A 15,654-nucleotide genomic window follows, 5' to 3' on the forward strand; every position below is an offset into this window, starting at 1 on the left:
AAAAATATCATAAACCTTTTCCCCTAGAAGGGATAGAATTTTTTTCTTTATTTCACTTTTTCCAGCAAAGTTTTAGAGATTTAGATTTGAAAATTAGACCGAACGTAGATTTAAAATGGAACTATACAATTTTCTCAAAAATCTGTAGTCAATTTTTTTTTTTTTTTAAGGAAAAACACCAAAAATAGGGTAAATTTACACTTTGGCCGTAGTCAGTTTCTAATTCTAGGTTGCTAGTGTGAGTGATTCAACAGTCAACAGGTAATGAATAAACTGGCTTTTTGTTATTTAGTAATTTCAGAAGAAAAAAATGAATATTAAAAAAAAAAACAGAAACAAAAATAACAATATAACTACTACTGGCTGACAACACAAAATTCATAACAGAACGAATAAGACACGGTGCGTTAATAATATCAACACATAAATAGGTGTGCCCACTGCCCAATGTTGAAAAACATTTTAATTTCAATGCTTATGTGAACAGTTTACAATATATTTTTATAATATAAAAAATAAAAAGTTGCACGAAGTTGGGTTAGAGAGCGCTTTGATTTCATAACATTTTGTTGACTGAGTTCCTATAGCAATCACACGGGTAAAGTATACATTCCCATGTAAAACTTGAACAGCATATAAAACCGAAAAATGGTGTGAAATAAAAAAATCGTGACTGCCTTAAAAAAGAACGGCCATCCTAAAATATAAATAATATTTACTTTAATAATTGTTTTACACATTTGTCTTGGCTGAGCGGCTGCTGATGGTTTTGCATTGAACTCTCGATACTATTGTTCAAAATCAAAGCACAAAAAAGGTTGAATCTTTTTGGGATATTATCTACTACTTTTTTTTGTCGACATTGTAACAGTTATTTTCTAATTAGAGGTAGTTCCTATGATTTCATTAAATCCTATTGTGCAGTACACTTTAGTGCCCAAAGGCAATAGTTTTGCCAGATACTAATTCAAGCGCATTATAGTTTGTTAGATTAGGAGATATGTAGGATTTAAGCAATGTGACGATTTAAAAAAAAAAACAAGAAATATTAATAATAACTATAAATAGCAAATTTATTAATATTCAACCCTGAACATTATTTTTTATTATTATTTTATACAGTTTCCAAAGTACATTATATACCGAGTTTGCACACAAAGAAAAAGGTAGAAAACCAATATGTATACAGAACATTTGGATGGTGAAATTAATAATTACGTCGACCTATAATCCTTTTCTAAATAACTCATACATTACATATAAAATAGATCTAAATATGGTCAAAAATAATTTAATGTAACATACAACAAATGACAAATCCGAGGTAAGTGATAATACGTTAATGGTTTTAAATCAGGTTAAAAAAAAAACCTAAATAAAATACTTAAAATCAAGATAACTCGATTTATATCAGTTTCAACAATTTTTTTTTCATGTTTTAGTACATTTTTTTTTTTTTAACATTTAAGTATTTTTATACAAAATACAAATTGAACAATTTTAACTAACAAAAATTATTCAAAATTAAATTTTTCTGAGCAGTCTAAGAGTGGGAAACTGGTAACTGTACGCTTTTATTAAGTAATTACTTGATTAAAAAAAAAAATAATAACGATATTAGTAATGTTATTATTGTTGCGAGTTCCCTGAATTTACTATATTAAATACTAAATCTCTATTTAAAAGAAGAACAAATACAAAATATCATAGACCGTAGATTAAAAAAAGTGTTCATTCATAAAATTACCTGGAGGGCCATCGTTTCGAAATTATTAACAAATAAGTCGATTTTTACATGCCATTGTCTGCAGAGGCCTGAGATTACCAAGAGAAAAATATATAAATATTTATAAAAATTAAAAAAAAATTGAATTATTAAAATTGTATAAAATATTAATAAAAAAAATGAATAGAAAACAAAAAGAATAAGATAAAAAAAAAAAGATAAAACAGACAATTAACAAATATTTTTGAACCAAGTAATATTAACTTTACAAAACTCTTTATTTTCAGGCCTCTTTTCCATTTTTTTTATACATTTATTGCGCAAATATGTATATAAAAAGAGAAAAACATAAAAAATTATTCAAATTTTAGCAAAAAAAAAAATATTTAGTAATCACTTTTATAAATACGGAAACTTTTTGTTAAACAAAAAAAAATATTTAATTTTTTTGTTTTTAAACAAATAATTTTAACACTACAAACAAAGCATATAACAAATATGTTAACATTTTTTTTTTTTTAGGCTTAATAATAAATCATTAATATATGATACACCATATATTATATTACTAAAATATTTCCACTTTTTATGTTTAATAATAATTTGTTAAAAAAAGAACATAGCGGACACAAGAAAAAATGAGACCCCCAAAATGGTTACAATCTATAATTTTTTTTTTTTACAGCATATTTTTCTTCACAGCCCGGAAAATATAGATGTTTTCCATCTAATGTTTCAAAATCTCTTAAATATATAAATATATATATGTATGTATATATTTATTTATACTTAGACTATTATAGTTGTATACATATAAATAAATATATACACATATATGTATATAAATACATATTAATTAATGATAACTATTTAGTATTTATTATTTAATATAACATTTTTTAAAAACATTAATCTATTCTTAAAATATATATATATATATAGTTGTAATTTTTTTTTTTTTTAATGAAGAAGAAGAATAATAGTTGCAACTTAGTGGCATCCAGACACTATAAAAATGTATTGTTTTATAAAATATCAAAAAAATTTATAATTGGAAACAATAATTATATAAATGAATTGAAAATATAACTAGCGACGCCCATTTCCCCAACTAGGCGCTGAAGATTTATCAGACCCAGCATTGTTGGCGATCCCAGCAAACGACGGAAAGTCTCTAGTACTATTTGTGTCGGGGTGAGCTTTTTCCCACGGTGCTCCATTACCCATGACGAATCCGGGGCCGCCACCTTGGGATTTATGGTTAGACGTACCATTAGGGACAGATTTATCAGCCTTAGGCTTCAAATTTGCACGTGCTTCGTTTTCTAAGAAGTCGGCCAACTATATAAAAGTAAAAATTATTAAAACATAAATACTGATTGTCTGGTGTATCCTTGTTTAACAAGATACTCTCTTATTGTGTCAACTATTTTAAATTACTACTAGAAATTTGTATAAAACAGATTTTATTTTCCAATCGATATTATTAAGAATACTATAATTTAAAATAAACAATTGCAACGTAAAGTATAATTATTTATATCTTAATTTTTTTTTCAGATTTAATAAATAATTATTTAATTTTTAAGTAATTAACTATGAATTAAAAAAATATATTAACTTTTAGGGTTGTTGTAGTATAAAAGATAGAAAAGATAAAATAAAGTGATAACTGGCCAAATGGACCGGAGTCTACTTTCATCAACTTTGTTTGTTGTAACAACTAACAATTTGTAAAATTACCAAGGACGTTACTGAAGAAATTAATTAAATCCATTTTTCTGGTTATTACAATATAAGCCGAAGATTCTGGATTCTGTTTTATTATTTTATTTTTCTGAAACCAGTTATTTTTGAGAATTAAAAAAAAACTTACGTAATCTTGTGTTATCATTTCCAAATGATCAACACAGTCCAGGACATCGTCTTGTGTTGCGTCATCACGTGCATAAACAGTGACTAAATCTGGGTTGCTACTGTCTGATTTTGCAAATCTGATATCGACATGGAATTGGTCCATCAATTGTGAAATATTACGTCCGCGGAAACCTATTAATCTCGAATGCACTCTACTGTCAATGTAAACATCTTCTTTGTAAACGTTTTTCTGTAAAAATGTTATTTTTTTTTTTAAATTTAAAATCAACTTCATAACTCAAAAGTGACATTCATAACAAACAAATGGATAACAAAGGGAACTTACAAGTTTATCGACCATTTCTTGAATTTCGTCTCTTGCTTGTTCAGCACTCTCCTTATAACCGACGACTGTTACAATATTTTCGTTGTTACCTTCACCCCGCCTCGGGAGATTTACTTGAACGCCATACTTGTTACGTAAATTACGAACTGTTTCTCCTTTCTTACCTATAATCATTGGATGGAACTCAGGTTCGATAACCATCTGAAAAATATAAATATGTTGCTTACACATAGATACATGACTTATAGGCATATAGATATGATATTAAATTCATAAAACCACCTAGAAAAAACCTTAACAACACTTGTGGTGTATATATAATATATACATATATTATAAAACAATTAAATATTTAATTATTTTATCATACAAATTATATTTGATATTTTGATGATGTGATCGACAAAACACACAATAAAATTACTTATTGTGAACAATTAAAGCGTAAATAATAACTTGAGAAAACAATTTTTAAAAGGAAAAAATTATAAAGATTCAAACTTTTAAAGTTATTTATTTTATAATAAAACAACTTTGTTAAAAGTAATCAATGCATGATACTATCTTTGGCCTAATAATTGAACTTAGTATTTTAATTCTGTTTCCTATACCTGAATTTCATATGAACGTAGTTGCCTATCTTCTTTATCAGCATCGTATAATCTCATTTCTTCTTGAATAGCGGCCACAACCTCGTCAATGTCTTTTTGTACCCCGGTAATCTAAATAAACATTGGTAGTAATGTTAATATATTTAATTATATATATATATATTTGTAATTAACTACTCCAAACACATAAAAAAACAACAAAAGAATGATAAATCACCTATTATGATTTTTTAAATGAAAATGTAAAATGTACTCGAAAAAATAATAAATTTAAGTTGTAATGAATACTGTCATAAAAAAATTGATATATTATAATTCTATGCAATTTTTAAAATATATTTTTTTTAAACATTGTACAAATGTGATAAATTGTCTTTATAAGTTAGTAAGTTTAAAATAAAAAAATGCATTTTTATTATAATTTACATCTTAATTACAGAAACAAAAAAAAAACATGATATTTATTATAATAAATGTAATGTGTTTTATATAACTGTCAAAAATACTAGTAATTATGTTACATTCCTACACGAAAGTAGTTATGAGAAGTAAATAAAAAACAATTACCTTAATAATATCAGCATTCTGCTCCTGATTTGGAACTTTAATTTGAACATTGTAGTCTTCACTAAGTTTTTTGATTGTAGCTCCCTTAGTACCAATCAGTGTTCTATGATACTCGGCTGGTACGTTCAACTGAAAAATAATTATTAGATTTAATCATTAAGTAAAAAGGCGTAATCTAATCTATTTAATAACTTTTATATTTCACTTGACTCACATCAATTGATTTAGGTATGTTGTCAATTAAAGTCTTTTTAGCTTTTTCACAGTTATCAGGTTTTCCAAAAATCGTAACTACGTCATTAATGCTCGGTGCTCGATTCTCGTCTTCTTCCCCATTTATATCTTCCTGTTCACGGTTATATTGGTCTTCTGTTAACAATACGAATAATAATGAAAAAAACTATACTAATCAAATTCTTATTTAAAACGCAAATATTATTTATTTCCATATACACGACTAACATCTATAGACATTAAAAAGTGCGCAGCGAGGTCATAAGTCTAAGAAAAAAGCACTGCAATAAAAATAATATCGAAAGAGGAAAACTAAGAAGATGTAATTACAACAAATGACATTATTAATTACATGACTTAGTATCAATAATGCTTTTTGTTGTTATTTTGAAAACAACAAAGCTAAACTACTACTGATTGAACTTATTGGCAAATGGGAAGTTGCTAAACAATGCTTCCAAGACCCGTTTCACACCTGATGCGTTATGGTGCACTTTTTCATACACTACAAATATGGGAACAACGAGCCCTCTATATGGATCATAACAAACACACATTTTAAAACAGGGTGCGTATATCATGCACATAAAATATCTGGTATGTTATATACCCGAATAACATATTTTTATACATATGATATAAAAACACGTGTGCTGGTGTCAAACACAGGCCTAACTCAATATAAAGCGTATTTACCTGATGGTCTATCGGGGAACTTGATCCAGACATCTAAGTCTCTTCTTAAACCTTCTAATAAATCTCGATTCCTCATTAATATTCTGTGTATTCTTTGTGGTATGATAACTTCAAGCGTAACACGTTGTTCCTAAAAGAAAATTACAAAATTACTCAGATAAAAAAACAATTTAAAAAAAAAAATGTTTTGTATTTGTATATACTACGCATTAAGTTAAAAAAACAAATTACCAAATCAACAACAATATCGTTTATCTTCTTTTTCACTTTTTCCACGTAATCTTTGTGTCCTCTAATCAGTACTTCGCTGGAGTTTGAGTTAACTTGAGGGAAAGTTACAGTGACACCGTTATATTCAGTACTTATCTGATTGATTACTTCAGCACGGCGAGCAACAAAGTGTCGATGATGTTTTGGAGGAACCTCCATTGTAATTTCAATAATATTTTCCTAAAATTAAAAACAACAATGTCAGTAACTTACAAACAAATTTGATTGTTCTTTTAAACATAAAATTAATTTATCTTTACCAAATCTTTAACAATTTCTTCTATTTTTCGTTTTGCCTCTTCGGTGTTACTTTTATCTCCTTTAATAATGACAATGCTATCGTTTGTTGCCACTTTAGGGAATGTTATGGATACTCCATTACAATCGTCGATGATGCGATTAATGATTTCACCGCGTCTTGCAACAAAGTGACGATGATACTTTGGATCAACATTAACTTCAACTTGAACAGTATTTTCCTGAAATATTTTCATAATTAATTTCATAGTAAAGGAAAAGATAATCATCAAAACCATGCTACAAATATTTAAAATTCATTTAAACAGTTATGAAAGAAATCTTAAATAAGAAATATCAAATTAAAAAAAAAAAAAAGATTAAATAATATTGAATTCATACCAAAACTTTGGCTTGATCCAATAACTTTTGTTTTGCAAGAGCAACATTAGCTTTGCTTCCTTTAAGTATGACTTTATCGCCGGCGCCAGGTTTAGGGAATGAAATTTTCACACCACCGCATTCTTCTTCAAGTTTATGCAAAAACTCGCCTCGCTTGGCCACAAAACTCTTATGGTATTTTTCATTTATTTCAACACGGTCTTCAACAACATTACTAATATCAACAATCATGGCTTCCAATTCCAGTTTGGCCTTTTCCACATTTTCTTTCTTGCCAACCATAGTAATATTTTCATTAGTAGAATCAGTTTCGGGAGGGAAAATAACTCTAGTGTGAGTAGTTTCTCGAATCTATTTCATTAAAAAAAAATGTTATTGCACAATGTGTAACACAATTTCAACTAACTACTGTTCTCAATTGATCTTACCCGTTTAACATTGGATCGTTTTTTGCCAATTAAGTATTTATGAAATTCTGGTTTAACTTTTATATCAATGACATAATTGTGGACCTCATCTACCATTGTTTGAATTTGGGAAATGGCATTTTCGACATCATCTTCAGGTCCTTTAATAACTATTGTCTACAAATTTTGAATTAATTTATTTTAAACAAAAAATATTTATAATTAAAATTAAAATTTTAATTGTTGGATTCGAATTGGATGTATTTTTATTTAAATGTTTTTTTAAATAAAAAACAAGAAATATTTGCATTTTTATTACAGTAATTATTATGTATTTACATAATGCCCAGGTCTGTTCTTCATAGCATACTTACATTGTCGCCTTTAACTGCTGGTAATTTTAGTGTAACATTACCACCACAGTCTTCTTTAATAGATTGAATAAATTTATTACCCAAATTAACAATAACATTACGAACTTTCATATTTCCCAACACGATTTCTTTTGATACGATATCTCCCTAAAAATAATAAACATGATTATTATTTAATGATTATTTAATAAAATTAATCAAAAAAACAAACCATTTCGTTTTGAATTTGCTTTATCATATCACAAGCAATCAAAACTTTTTCTTTGTTGCCCATAACTTTAATGGTATCGCTATCTTCACCTTCACGTGGCAAATCAATTCTAGTATCCGTTTCCTCACGTATCTAATGACATATTTACAATATATAATAGTATTTTTTAAAGAATAACTAAATTAAAATTAATATATCACCTTTTTAATATTGGATCCTCCTTTTCCAACAACAAGTTTATGGAATTGTTTAAAGACGGGAATTTCCATTATGAAATTAGAGTCATCGAGTTCTTTTGCCAGTTTTGCCAACGATTTAAATGCCTTTGTAACGTCTTCATTCAAACCTCGTATTTTTACTATATTACTTTTAGATTCAACTAAACAAAATTATTTGGAACTAATTAAATGTATTCTACACACTTGTAACAAAATCAATTGGTCTCGGTATATGTTTATTTACTTGAACTGGGAAACGTGATTTGTACATTGAATTGTTCTTGCAGTTCACGAACATTTTCCCCCTTTACACCAATTATAGCTCGATGGTGACGTTGATCGATGGTTATTTCTTTTTCAACTTCATTTTCTAATTTGTAAATCATTTCTTGTAATTCCTTGTTATCAAAATAACGTGAAAATATCAAATTATAGAGTGTCTTAACTATCTCGTTTTTAAAGTGACACACATCTAAAGTGTATGTCTAATATGTTTAGTATTTGGTTTATTTATATACAAAATGATTTTGTAAGTGTATCTCTATTTAAAAACAGTGTTTAATTTATTATTAAAATTACTTTTTTAGCTGCTTCTACTCCATCCTTGCGCCCTTCGATACGAATAATATTCGAACTGTTGTCAGATTCCGATATGTTTATAAGTACGCCAGTGTCGTTCTTCACTCGGTTGACTGTAACATATTTTATATATAAACACTGTGTTCTTAAAAACTTTTTTTATAGAAAAACTTACTATTGCTTCCATTCTTTCCAATAATGTGTTTGAAAAATTTTGGGTTAACAACAAGTTCTGTAGAAACGTAGCAATCAATAGCCTTCTTCAAAGAATCAATGACTTTGGAAATCATATTTGTAGGTCCTTCGACAATGATCTTGTTGTCATCAGAAAACTCAACATGGACCTTAAAAATTGTATAAATAAAGTATGCATTTGAATAGGAATAACATGTGCAAGTACTTTTTCATTATCTTCAATCAATTCCCTTAAGTTAGAACCATTTTTGCCAATTAAAAACCTGTGCATCCATCCTGGGCACTCAATTGCTTCCGAAGTCATACTATTGGCTTTTTCATACAACTTAGTTAATCCTTAAAAATATATATAAATGATTATTGTGGATACAGCCCTTTTGTACTGCATTCATATATTTAATTTAAAATAAAATAATTTACCAGTGCCCAAATCCTTGTAAAGGCCTCTCAAGGTAACGGTCTCCTTGTCAGAATCTTGTTGAGGCATTTCAACACTGACGTTTGTTTCCAATAATATATCTTGAATTCCACTTCCTTTTTGTGCCATTAAATACTTGTGTTTTTGTTTTGGTATTTCCACGAAAACTGTTGCAGATTCTTTTTCCTAAAGATTTCAAATAGGTACTTACTTGTATAGTTATTATTTAATTTAATTTTAATTAATTTATCAAGTTTAAAATTTAGGACTTTTTGTTTAAGCCAATGTAAACATTCTATTTATAGCCTAATTGTACACACGACCTTTTCAAATCTTTAGTGCGACGTCCATCAATTAGGGCAATTTGTTTTAAAAGGTCCCCGAATAATTGAATCACCACAGCTCTACAAGGTATTTTTCTTTTATTACCAATATAAAATGCATACCATTTTTTCATAAATTTGTTTAATCTTCTCGATAGCCAGTTGTACTCCTTCCTTGTCACCCGCAATTGTTATTTCATCTCTAGCCACAGATGGTGGTGGAACATGGATCTTGACACCTGTTTCTTTCATTAAATTGTTGAGATTTTCATTATGTCCTCCAGTAATGAACGGATGGTAAATCTTTGGAATTTCAATTCTTTCAAATGCTTTCTTCGACTGTTTTAAAAACATGATTTTCAAAATTAGTGACTATAAACATTTTTATGAAATACTTATAAAAAATTTGATAAAATAACTAACTAACCAACTCATCTGAAATCATTCGAATTTCCTGAACTGCTTTTTCAACAGCATCTCGTGTTCCAGTAACATTTATAATATCAGATGTGTCTTGAATACTTGGCATCTGAATACGTGCACCAGTTCGTTGTTCAATCTCCTTACGGCGAGCTCCCTGTTTGCCCATCACTTGACAATGATGCTCCTTTGGTACTGGCACCGCACTAGTAGCCTAGTAGACAAAATATTATTCAAATATACAAATATTTAGTTATTCTATAATGAAAAAAAAAAATGAATATAAAAAACAGAAATAATAATATAACTATTATTAACTGACAATATAATATTCATAACAGAACAAATATAACATGGTGCGTTAATAATATCAACACAAAAAGATATACACTGTACGCAAATCATTACCTAGTCAAATTTAACCTACTTGTGTTTGAAAACTTGCAATAATTCTGCGTTTGGCTTCTAAGACATGAGCTTCTTTACCTCTCACCAAAAAGGTCAAATTCATGTTCTTAGAAGTTGAAATCTCAATTTCGGCACCAGTTTCTCTTGTGATTTGGCTACAAATACGTTTTGATTCTCCTTCGCCAAATTTTTCACTATTATCTGATTTGCGGTCTTGAACAGAAATAGTGAACACCTGAAATAATTAAAACAAAATTAATATACAAATTAAAAACATTTAATAAATGTTTTTTCACTTATTATTGTTTTACATAGTCTCTCGCAGGGTGGTTTTAGCATCTACTAGTTTTCTTTTTTTACAAAATTCTTATATTGATGTTAGTTCAACAAATTTACTTTAAAAACTAGAATTTTATAGGTTTAAAAAAAACCTCTAAAGTTAAAAAGATGACGAACACGGCCATCACAATTCACACAATTAAAAATTAATGTGTCAATCATTATTTGATCACCAAGTTTTTGATCAAATAAAATATATGTCAAAGAACAGTTTTTCTGTCCATTTGTTTTACAATTATTCATAAATTGTTAAAAAAGATATTGTAAAAACTAGTGCACATTTATAACACGGAAATACAATTTTCATATATATGTATCTGTAACAACTGTGAATAAGTGTGTAAGTCTATTTCAGTGATTTAACAGGAGAGCGATTTTAAACTTTGACCAGATGCCATTAATCAATAGCCATAACAATAATTCACATCTCTCTCTCAAAGTTTTTTTGTTGGTCCAACGAGTTAGACATTTATTCAAGGTGTGCTAGATGCCTTGGACTACATCCTAGCGTACTTAGTCAATTTTGACCAAAATTCGACTTACACACTTTTGTAGTTCTGCCTATTTCTCTTATCCATCAAAATAGTGTAACTATTTTAGCTTTACTACTAAATTATTTATATTTCAAATTATACCTTATCCACAAACTTTATAGATCTCATACTAGTCTTATCTTCTCATTTTCCTATTTCTGCTTCCATATTTTTAATACATCTTATATAACCTTTTTTTTAATTATTTAAATAAATAGTTATAATTAAATGTACATTTTTTTTAATTACCTGATTCACAGTTGAAATCCGAACTTTATTACTCCATCCTTTTTGTGGCGGGTTCAAAGATGCAACATGTCCATTGAGTCCAATGTTCTTGGAACCTACTGTCTTGGAATCCGGTAAAGCCGGAAACACGAGGTCATAGCTATTACCGCCATTACCCCCATCTTCTTGGCTAGTGTTGTTAGACACTGCACGTTCACTTTTCAACTTAGGGATGTCTTGTTGTAACTCCAACATGATTGCTATAGCTTCCTTACCAAACGTTTAGTCCAAATAAAACGAGTACCAGTAGTCTCTCCTTATTGAAACACTGTAAAAAAAAAATGGTTATAAATTTTAAAAATATATAATATAAAAACATCCGATTTATAAAATTAATTTTACAATAAGGCCAAAATGTATCATTTTGTAATATACCTAACGAATTAGTCCATTGCTAATTTGAAAAAAAAAAAAAAACTATACCATTAGAATGTTTAAAAATTGTAATGATTGTTTGGACACAGCGTTACCTAAATTATGTTTTAAAACCAATCTTATCCACATAACAAGAACCAACAGTTAATTTTACAGACTTATAAAAATTATTTTATTTCATGTCTATCACTTGTGTACTCACAATGTTAGAAGCATATGACTTAATAAACTTATTTGACTGTTGGACTACTTAATATTACAGAAGCAGAACTAAGAAGTTGTTCTCTTGTTACAGATGTTTTAAACATAGTATTTTTAACAGGGGTCCAAAAAGAACGCTTTTTTCAAATTGGCTAAGAAACACTAGTTTTCAACAAAAAAAAAAGGACATGTTCAGTTACAGTATGACCTCTGATTTACGTATGAAAAATAATATCATTCGAATGATCCCTCTTGGTTTGTTGATAGGCTTTAATGTGGTGAGCCAAGTAACCAGTTGCGACCGCAACTTTGGCTGGTTGGTCACCGCCCCAACCGACTCAGGCGCCAATGCGCGTCTTTGCACCCCAGGCCGCCGGGCACCTGACTTGTCACATTACAGCCTGTCAACAAGCCAAGAGGGGTCATTTGAATGATATTATTTTTCATACGTATACTGGAGGTCATACTGAAACTGTTCATATCCTATTTTTTGTATTTGTTTGAAAAATAAAGTGTTTTTTTAAACCAATTTAAAAAAAGAACCTTCTATTTGGGACACCCTATGTAATCAAACATCTAAATAAATAAAAATTTAAATATGTACCACACAGGGTTAGTGCAATTAATGAGTAATAAAATATAGTCTTGTTTAAGAAAAATAAAATTAGTCTCAGACAAGCAGCCTAAACTATTATTTTGGCATCGTAAGTGTTAAAAAAAAAATACTGTAATCAAACATTTAATTTATTAATCTCATTTCATACGATTTTAAATTACCTTATTAATATTTAGTACTTTATGTTGTTACTACATTGTATTTCAAGTAGACACCTACACCCGAAGTACCAATTTCATAAAATCATAATTCAAATAATAATATTAATAAATATATGTTGTAAAGAACGCCGTTTTCAATCAATTGTAAACTATGTATATTTCTGGTTCCTCGGACGAACACCATACAATTTATTAAAACCATTTGCTCGAGAGAGCGAACATTTTCTTTATTTATGAGCGTTACAGTGCTGTAAATGTAATACCCTGGGCAAAGGAAAACGTGAAGAGGTCATGAAGAACGTTAATGAAACCAAATAAATGTTAACGAAATTGGACGCGAAGGAACACAAATGGGGTCCAGGGTTAAAAAGCCGACGTCGTTTGATTTCGTGGAAAGCCTATTTATAAGTCGACGTGTCAACCACACTTGTGTTGAATAATCGCACATAACCCCCCGACAAGACGTGTGCCATGAGGTTTATTAAAATGACCAGAGTTATGATTTATGCCGATTAAAGTATGCTTGTAAGACTTACTGAAATTACGTTTGTTGGCTTCCCGTGAGAACTAAATAATCAGTCAGGATTAGGAACGCGTGAACATAAACAAAACAACGAGTTCTTTGAAGCAAAACCGAAACGATTTTGACTAACTAAAGAGCAGCCGCTGTACCGCTATCAAACATTTCACATGTAGGAAAAATAAAAAAAGGGAATTATTATATATTTTTCACCTTTTCACAATGCAGCCAAGTCGTGGAAAATTAAAAGTTCCCTTATTGACCGTAGTTTCCCGTAGTGACGTTTAGGCTCGGTAATTGAATACATTTATCGCGCATTCATCACTCAAAATACATTGAGTGCGCATTAAAATTAAAATTAAAATTACATTTTTTGTCTTATAATGCGTTACATCAAAACGCTATTTAAATTCGACCAAGTATACTATACAATCAAGTATTATGTTTCAGTTGGAACCACCGGGTAAGCGATAAAACGACATTACGTCCAATATAAGATTCGTCTAAGCGCTTAAAAAGTAATAGTAATTAACATTTGCATTTTCGTTTCGACAACAAGATTAAAGCTAGCTTTGTAAAATACCGGTATGTACCGTGAAATACATATCATGAAAGTACAACATATTATTGTAAAATAACAAAATTCATGGTAAAGTATGTTTGTTCTAAGCATACACGTCGTCCTACCATATTGGCAATTGCCCGTCGGTAATAATTACCTAACCTTAAATTTTATAGATTATTTATGATAGTGGGTTATCTTAAAAGATTGATAAGATTTTTCAGAAATAAAAAGTTACATATTAAATGAAATTTTAACTCGATTGAATAAAAAAGAATACAGTTAATACTTATTAGTTACTGTTGGTTAAAAATTACATATTTATTACTTTTGAGTGTTTATTTTTTTTCATTATAAACAAAATGCGCCTAAGTCCTATCCAGCAATTTCGTGATATGCGAAAATATACGAAAAACCCGAACAAAGTAAAATTTGAAGAACTGTTACCATTAAAGTTAAAAAACAGTGTTTCTGGCAAAGGAGACCGATCTAAGGAACGCGCTTGTGTACATGAAATGACTATTATGTTTGCATGTTTCAAGAAAAACGAATTTGACCAAGGTGTGTGCTTGGATGAAATATCTAAATTTCAAACCTGTGCCAAAAAGCATCAAGTGGATAAACACACAAGAAAGATAGCCATGCAAGAAGGAACTATTTCTACAGGACAATACAATCTTACCCCTAGAGAAATAAATCACCTATTAAAAAAATTCCCTAATCCTTAATTATTACCTCTAGTAATAGTATTAGAGAATAAGAACATATTCAGTTATAACTTTTCAACTAAATAAAAAAATGTTAATAATATTTTGCTGTTACTATATATTTGTATGTAATTATGTTTCTATGTGTATGAATCAGTTACTCACAGAGTATTATTTTTGTGGTAAAGAGTTTATACTTTATAAACTAAAATAATATTTTATTTCTTAACTATATTAATACCACAAGTGTTACTTAAGTTTTTCGAGATATATAATTGCAGTTATTGACCAAAAGCATTAAGGATTTGTTGTGTCAAAGAATAAAATATGCACTAGTAAACTCATTTTTAATCATGCGTACAATTTCTGTTCAAGACTCAAGAATTTTTAAGGCTGATGATTGACTCTAAATAGTGGAAACTATAAAAAAAATATTTACAATTTAACAATAATTTCCTATTTAGTTGGTAAGAGGTAAAAATGGTCGTAAAATAAAATATCTTTTAAAAAAAACTGATTAAGTGAATTGTGAAACACTTAATAAGGGGATTGCATGCAGTTAGTTTTTAAGGAGTTTTGTATAGGCAATGTTTAAGAAAAAAGTGGTTTTAATATACTTCGATCATGTCAATTAAATTACCGGTTAATTTGTATTAGCTTCATGGTATTATTTTTAATTTAAATTATTTTGTCTATGAGTAAAAACCATTTTAGTTAATATAACATACATTTTTTGTTCCATCGCACAGGCTGAACCAGTAATCCGAAAAATAATCTGAAAGCATATATGAATTCGTCATGAAATTTACTTATGATCGGTTACTTATTTGATACTTTATTCCTAATATATATA

At 28.6% G+C, this 15,654-nt stretch overlaps 2 protein-coding genes across 3 annotated transcripts; one reads left to right on the top strand and one right to left on the bottom strand.

Moving 5' to 3' along the window:
* Positions 1 to 1,046: 1,046 nt before the first annotated feature.
* LOC126841992 (vigilin) lies at positions 1,047 to 13,861 on the bottom strand. Of its 2 annotated transcripts, none has more exons than XM_050578828.1 (24): positions 13,746 to 13,861; positions 11,621 to 11,927; positions 10,519 to 10,734; positions 10,099 to 10,305; positions 9,795 to 10,010; positions 9,351 to 9,534; positions 9,136 to 9,266; positions 8,911 to 9,079; positions 8,736 to 8,848; positions 8,401 to 8,554; positions 8,139 to 8,317; positions 7,939 to 8,070; positions 7,728 to 7,874; positions 7,375 to 7,530; positions 6,947 to 7,297; positions 6,568 to 6,786; positions 6,269 to 6,487; positions 6,038 to 6,167; positions 5,322 to 5,476; positions 5,108 to 5,236; positions 4,541 to 4,651; positions 3,930 to 4,130; positions 3,603 to 3,833; positions 1,047 to 3,067 (listed from the first exon to the last, which is right to left on the bottom strand). In XM_050578828.1, exons 2-24 carry the CDS (start codon positions 11,852 to 11,854, stop codon positions 2,816 to 2,818), a joined length of 4,236 nt encoding a protein of 1,411 aa, XP_050434785.1. In that variant the 5' UTR covers positions 11,855 to 11,927; positions 13,746 to 13,861; the 3' UTR covers positions 1,047 to 2,815. The 2 variants fall into 2 exon arrangements, with proteins under 2 accessions (XP_050434785.1, XP_050434784.1); XM_050578827.1 differs by lacking the exon at positions 13,746 to 13,861 and adding an exon at positions 13,549 to 13,710.
* A 595-nt stretch (positions 13,862 to 14,456) lies between these two features.
* On the top strand, positions 14,457 to 14,822 carry LOC126841980 (coiled-coil-helix-coiled-coil-helix domain-containing protein 1). The gene has a single exon (XM_050578815.1). It carries the CDS (start codon positions 14,457 to 14,459, stop codon positions 14,820 to 14,822), a length of 366 nt encoding a protein of 121 aa, XP_050434772.1.
* The last annotated feature ends 832 nt before the right edge of the window (positions 14,823 to 15,654 follow it).

This window comes from Adelges cooleyi, unplaced genomic scaffold (genome assembly GCF_023614345.1).
Source record: "Adelges cooleyi isolate 19-005CV unplaced genomic scaffold, UGA_ACOO_1.1 ACOO_flye_CR_arks_rails_tigmint_CR_PRNA_41, whole genome shotgun sequence".
NCBI lineage: Eukaryota > Metazoa > Arthropoda > Insecta > Hemiptera > Adelgidae > Adelges > Adelges cooleyi.